Source organism: Quercus lobata, chromosome 12 (genome assembly GCF_001633185.2).
Source record: "Quercus lobata isolate SW786 chromosome 12, ValleyOak3.0 Primary Assembly, whole genome shotgun sequence".
In the NCBI taxonomy this organism is placed as follows: Eukaryota; Viridiplantae; Streptophyta; class Magnoliopsida; order Fagales; family Fagaceae; genus Quercus; species Quercus lobata.
This window is the reverse complement of record NC_044915.1, coordinates 37,920,612-37,927,876: the sequence shown is the minus strand read 5'-3', so window position 1 is coordinate 37,927,876 and position 7,265 is coordinate 37,920,612. Positions and strand designations below refer to the sequence as shown.

The window sequence follows — 7,265 nt, the reverse complement described above, 5'->3', positions numbered from 1 at the left end:
CTGGAATCTAATCATACCTGCACAACGTTATCAGAAGGAAAGGTCCCAGGTGGAGGAAGACCACTACAATGTATCCACTATCCCAATTCCCAGAAAAACTGGGAAAAATCAAAACACTATATTAACATAGGCAAAACAAGATCCGGATCACGACTACAAACATTTAGACAAGATCTGAAGTTCTGAGAACCAAAATGATCTTTATTGATGTAACCCAAGTTATTAATTCGGTTGCCTTTTCGAATGAAGAAATGATTAAGATTTTTATCTTCTGGGGGTATATGTGTTTGTAAAAATATGCATCCAGCAAGTTCATGTAAGCACCGTTCTAATAATTGTAATTGCTTCCAATCAAATAAAAGATCTGCAAAGAAATGCTCTCTGTTGGGTTAGATACGTTTCTAAAGACTTGCAAGTAAATGTAACCAACATTAAAATTGTTAAGAGTTCCTTCAAAGCGTATCAAGATCAAAATAAAAGGGAATGAAGCACATCATTCATGCCAAATCTATAAGAACAAAATAAATAATTATTTTACAAAGTACAATGTGACGAATGTGACGAATCTGATCTGCGTATGTGAACCCACCACCAAGTAAAAACACAATTCCTAAGTGGGCATGACCATAATAAAATTGAAAAAGTTTGTAACAAGATGATATGAGCCCGTTATGTCATTCATGATTACACCAGAGTTATATTGTAGCAAAATGTGTCTAGAAATCCTCATCACCCGCATTGGCAGCATAGTGGCCAGCGTTTCTACCCTGTACACAGACCAAAAAGAACGAATAAAAAAATGGATCACAAAATGGAAAACTTATCAACCAACAGCATCGACATGTCAACAGCAGCTGTATATTCATTACCATCCTATTTGCTACAAGTAAAATTGGCTCCAAAAATCTGGAAGACTAAGGATAAAAACTATCTTTCAGTATACAGTCAACAAATTCAGGTTGCCTAGATAAAGCTGGTACATAAGCTACACACAGCACAGCTCACATGACATACAGACGCCTCAAAATCACAAAAAGAGCTTGTCAGGATCCAACATTTACCTAGTTAAGACTCCCAATCAAGATTTGCTTCTACAACAAATCAAATCTGGATCTCAAAGCATTAATTTGTTTATATGTAATTTATATCATTAGTCCTTGTTTACAATGTAAGAGCATAACTACACATCCAAATTAAATCCACATCTTTAGATTGTCTCAAATTCATACATATTGGATTTATATTGGACTTCACATTCCATTATATATAATTGGATTCAAAAGCATTTGACTACATATGAACAGATTTCAAATCTGGACAAGCAGGGAACTTCTAAATCTGCACTCAAAACACCCCACATAAGAAGACAGGGTTAATCCCTGATTGGGTAGATAGTCACAAAGGCAGGTTCAAAATCACAAACCCAGGACACACGAATATCCTGGTGAGAGCTTGCCACTCAAGCCCCTCCCCCTCCCTCAAGGACACAAAGGAGCAAAAGAGGATTTTTTTTTTTTTTTCCTTTTCATTTTAAGGAGATAGCAGCCTTTAAGTACCAATAAGAGAAATATGTACAAGTCAAGTGTGTCTAACGTACTAATTTATATGATCTCAAAAATATAATTTATGTGCATAAGTAAACCCAATCAAACAACTGCATCAATTAACCTAACCAACTAAAGTCTTTCACAAGGAAAAGACCCACCTCAGATAACATTCTCTGTTTGTTAAGTAGTTGGGTCCTAGCCTTGCTCACAACTGAGTTTGGTGACTTATACATCCTCTGTTCAAAAGAGAGAGAAAAAAAAAAAGATTAAATATATAAACAAAAAGGTACATAAACAATATGGAAAAGGTAACCACTTAAAATGATGCTTATCCCTCCAAAGATAACACAAAGCAATGAGGTACATGCAGTTAGGAGGAATTGATAAGAACCAACCTTATCGGTACTAGATATACGATATTCATCATCTAGAAGATGCTTTTTCTTTGGTGTGAACCCAAAGACATCTTGAAGGAATTCGTTTTCCTGCTTTCATCATTTTAAAAAAATTTCCCATGATCAATTCAGATGAGCAATTAATTTGACAATAGACAACAAGAAAATCTAGAAGATGACAGAGGACCATGCGGAGAAGGAAACAAACCTGCATATGCTTAATGAAGCCTCCCCCAAGAAAGCGCTTCAAAAAGTTTAACTGTAAAAATTTAGACTGATATGAACATTTGAAGTTGGGGACATTCACAATAATATATATAAAGGAGGAGGTGGTGGTGGTAAAACTAGAACCTGTATCATTTGATACCATGATGACGTTTTTAATGATTCCCCACCAATCTTCACTGTGTTCTCAGGACTATAGCCATCCTAATATAATAAGTAAAATCAGTATTGAACCCCACATGAAAAATATGACATCTAGGTTTGTAGAGAACAAAATAAGTACCTCAAAAAATTCCAAAATATCCCGAAACAAGTTCCGTTGGCTGTTAAGATCTTTCTTAGCAGAACCTTTACCACCTGCCTCAGCGGAAAGGTCTCTGACTTTATTTATGATTTTCCCCTTCAATCCTTGCACACGTGAAAATCCTTCCCGGTTTTTACTTCCTTCTGGAGTCGAGACATCAATTGACCCTTTAACTTCCCCAGAAAACTTCTCCACGCTTCCTATCTCAAAAATTAGAGCAAGCGCTTCACCAGCAGCAATGCGTACAGACCGGTCATCCTTGTCTAGGAGACTAGATAAATATGATATAGACCTGCAAAATTACCCAAAGATATAAGTCGCTTTTCTTTATTAAGTTGGCAAGCAGCCGGGCACCACTTTTGGGCTTTTCTGTTCAATGGCATCTACATTGTGCATCTCTGACGAGGCTCTAGCACCAGTTGGGTAGCAACCATAACCTTCTAAGGTGCCAATAATCAGATGGTGTAGGTTTGTACTGTGGGTGTGAATTGTGGATAATCAACTTCCACTATAGGATTGCAATGTAAAATAGAGTTCTAGACAAAAATTGACAACTTACTCCTGCCAATGTTTGGGGTTTAGTTTCAACCCAGTCATAGTAGTCAGCAGAAAGGACCAAGCAGACACCACTGCAGTTATAACTGCTGCTGAAGGTTTGGTTGCAACAACCTGAAATGTGAAATAAAATTAATTCACATAACAAGGCCAACAACCAGAACAAGTAATATCCTAGATTGATGTTATAAGCTTGTATGTCACATCATATTCATCATATAAAGCCTCAAAATGAAGTTGCAAACCAAATAAACTAACTTCAAAGTAGGAATGAAATTGAAAAATATAGACTAAGCCATAGGCACAAGTAAAATAGGAATGAAACTTTGAATTATAAAGTATTGAGCACAATATTTACATTGGAACTCAGCTTTGGATGAACCACTTGCCACATTATTTGCATTGACATTTCCGTTTCCTCTGTGTCATTTCCACCCACAAAAGTGACGACAGCCAAACACTCCAGCAACTACAATCACAAACCACAAAATGCAGAAAACAAAATGTTGAGCATTCACACAGCTCCCGATAATCAGGGACTGAATGAACATAAAACCTCATAGAATTTCAATCATGCTACATACTGATGATATCTTTGTTGGTTCAGAGCCAGATTTGAGAGCCTGTGAAATAGGAGAGACTGACTCTTTGAATATTTCATGTGCTTTATCTCCATCGCCAGCAGTCAGGGCCAACAATCCTACAAAAACATATTACAAAATTGTAACCGTTTCAAAGTTGGGAGAAAATTCAAATGAGTCAACAAGAAGAATTAAGAGACTAACCAATGGCATGAGATGCTAAAGCGATCTCTTTAGAAGTCCCTCGTTTAACAATGTTCACACACTGGTGAAGTAAAGTAGTACATCTGAAGAACAAGGGTTTTCTCATGAATTTCTTGTGTCCACATAAATACATATTTTTAACAATAAATAAGGACAAAAAAAATATGTATATCATCAGTTAGATCTCACAAACAACATAGATGGTTACACTAGAGTTTCTTCAATACCTATTTGATAATGTAGGTAACCTTCGTAAAAGAACCCTTTGGACTCGCCTCTAACCAGTAAAACCTATGAGCAACTAACCCCACCCGCCAAAACCAGTTGCCAGGTAATCCAAAGGGCATTCACCCGACATGCTTAAGCAGTTTATGCTCATTCTTCAAGTTGCTATTCGATTGCATTTTGTTATAAATCAACTAAATGAATCCCATTCCTAAGTGGGTGTTTGTATTTATTACTTATGCAAAACATAATACATCAAACAATGTTTTTATCTTCAGTTCATCTTGCCCTACAGCACCTAAATCACCGGTAAAGACCGAAAAGGAAGCAAAATTTCAAAAGAAAAAAGAAAAATCAAACAAAAGCTGCTTACTTCTTTTCCACAAACTCATGCTGCAAGCTGCTATTAAAAGTATCAATAATTGATGACAAAGCCTTCTCTCTTATGGCAGGCCTGTATCCAAAAAAAGAAACAACATTCAGTCACAAATTTAAATAAGAAATGATATGTCCACAATATTTTCACAATATTTTTACAACAAATCTTAAGTGGCAGGTTGTTACTGGTTGTTATTATTGGGACAAAAAAGTAATCTTAGTCTTGATTCAAATTTGAACCAGTAACAACCACCCACCTATGATTTGTTGTAAAAATATTGTGAACGAGGCATATCTCTTCAAAATATAGAAGCAACAAACTAACAACAAAATAATTCAAAGCACCTCAGATACAACTTCATCGTACTTAAAATTCAAAGCAAGTTTAAGTGTTTGTTTTAAAGAGCAAAAGAATGCAAACACAAAACAACAATAATAGTACCCAGACAAGATTAACTAGAACAAAATTTGTACCTCTTCTCGTACAGAGCATCTAGAGCTAGGTCAAGTAAACTATCTTTATTTATTTGGACTTCTTCAGTCCCCAACACAGACATTTTATCCGACCGCATGGTCGAAGTCGAACTCACACTACTATTATCGTCTTCGTCGCTATCCAAAACTGCTGTCTTTTTTTTCTGAGATTTGCCTGTAATAATAATAAAGTTTCAATAACATCGAACACCAATCAATAATTACCTCAATCTACCCAAAATAAAAAAATTAAATTCAAGGTAAAATATAAACAATTAGAGAAAAACGCTAATGGGTTTTTCTGAATTTGAGCTGAAATTCAAACGGAAACCCTAAAAGATCAAAGGAATTTCATAGAGGCTTACTCTTTCCCATTGATGAGGAGGGCTTGATATAATAATTATTATTATTATTATTAATAAATGTTGGGTGTCAAAAAGAGCTACAAGGTTGATCGAGAATCAGAGGGTTTTTTGGGGATTTGGAAAATATGAGATCGAAGGAATTGAGCTGAATTGAAACGGGAAAAGAGAAATTGAAAAACAACGAGGAGTTTGGGAATTGAATTTGGCAGGACAAATACTCCATTAAAATTAGAAAATCTCTTCGGTAGAGAAAATTTGGGGGTTTTATAATAAATCAGAGAGAAACAGACAAGAAATATTAGAGACTTTGAGAGACACAGATAAAGAGGTAGGATGAGGCCGTAAGGGAAGAAAAAGAGAATTTTTCAAATTGGGTGGTATGGAATTGGAATATTCGGCGAAGTGTTATAGACTGTAGAGGAAAAGGGTAGACGAGGTAATTTAGGTTATCATGACGTGGCAGGTTTACGACCGTTGGATTTGGCTCAGCTAGATTGTCGACGAGAAATGTGTTCGCCTCATGGGCAAACGCGAGGCCTATAAGAGAACACGTGTAAAGTGAAATGTGGCGCGGTTCCAGTAGGATCGCACTCACCTTCACCGCTGGGCCTGGATTAATTTAGACTCTTTCTATCGATTCGTACAAAAATTTGTGTTTATACTTCGTTTTATTAAAATATCAACAACAAAAAAAGTTTTTTTTTAGTTTTTTTTTTTTTTCACAGAATAATCACTATTTATTATCATTTTTTATCATTGAAATACATAAAGAAAAATAAAAAAACTAAATACGAAATAAATAATGACAATTTAAATTTACAAGTAATAAATTTGAAGCATTTTCAACTAGTGATGTTAAAGTAATGAGAAATTATGAGTTCATTTAAGAATAATTTATTTAATTGAAATTGAAATTTTTTTACTAAAAGTACTATAAATAAAATTAAAAGGTAGTTAAAATAGTATAGTGAGACTCATAAATAGTACCAAAAAGTACAATAAAACTCATGAATAATAGCAAAAATAAGTTAAATAATAAAAAAAATTGACATTTTAAGTCAATACCAAACACAGCCTATATGTCAACAACATCTTCACAACAAATTATAAATGGTTAGTTATTATTAGCTCTAATTTGAACCTATCACTGAAATTATTTTTTTATCCTACCAATAATAATTTATAACAACTTATTATTTAAAATTTGTTGTGTAAATATTGTAGGTGTAAAAACAAAACGGTGTTGCCGTATTGGATTTGAAGACGTGGAAAAGTGATTTGTCATTTGTTGTTACTTCAGATCAGAATTTACTGACACAGTCAATTTCGACATCCTAGTAATTTTTTCTCGAATGAAAGTGCAATTACTTGTTAATAGGTGGTTTAGATTTGTTATTAGACTTCTTTTTTAGGTAATAAAAGTTATTAGGTATCTTTCTTCCGTTTGAAGTCAAATATAGAAAGCTTGGTCAGACAAGCAAGAGTTAGAATTTGGCCAATATGAATGTTTACGTAATCCCCTTTTTTATTTTATTCGAAAGTGTTAATTAACGACAACTGGTGAACTTGAGTTTGAGTAGTCACGAGGTTAACGTGTTATCTTTCTTTTTCGTTTCTTATTCCCCTTCCTTTTTTTTAGCAAAATTCTTTTTTTAATACCCAATTTGTTCTGTGTTTGTGCTGTGCGTGCGTGAGGTTTTTACTTTTTATTGGTACCAGGCAGTACATTGGTTGGACCGCAATAGCATCCAACCAAACCAACCAACCTAGTGATTGAAACACAGTGAAAAGGTCTATATAGTTGTTGAGAGATTGACTGTTTGACTTTGAGATTGCGCTGGGGTAAAGTTGCTCCATCCACTGTTTTTGAAAAATGACGGCAAAAAAATAAAAATCATAATTTTTGTGATAATTGATAACGTGACAAATTGTGAGTAGTAAAAATAAAATAATATATTAATATTTTTATCACTCAAGTTATAGTAAAAGTTGTAAACTTACAACTTTCTTTT

At 34.3% G+C, this 7,265-nt stretch overlaps 1 protein-coding gene across 1 annotated transcript; it reads right to left on the bottom strand.

Moving 5' to 3' along the window:
* Positions 1–416: 416 nt before the first annotated feature.
* LOC115971514 (interferon-related developmental regulator 1) lies at positions 417–5,625 on the bottom strand. Its single transcript, XM_031091479.1, has 13 exons — positions 5,254–5,625; positions 4,889–5,063; positions 4,410–4,490; positions 3,812–3,894; positions 3,611–3,726; positions 3,385–3,495; positions 3,031–3,140; positions 2,451–2,763; positions 2,294–2,371; positions 2,151–2,201; positions 1,943–2,032; positions 1,706–1,783; positions 417–767 (listed from the first exon to the last, which is right to left on the bottom strand). The coding sequence occupies exons 1-13, from the start codon at positions 5,261–5,263 to the stop codon at positions 717–719; spliced, it is 1,347 nt and encodes a 448-aa protein (XP_030947339.1). The 5' UTR covers positions 5,264–5,625; the 3' UTR covers positions 417–716.
* Between the last annotated feature and the right edge of the window lie 1,640 nt (positions 5,626–7,265).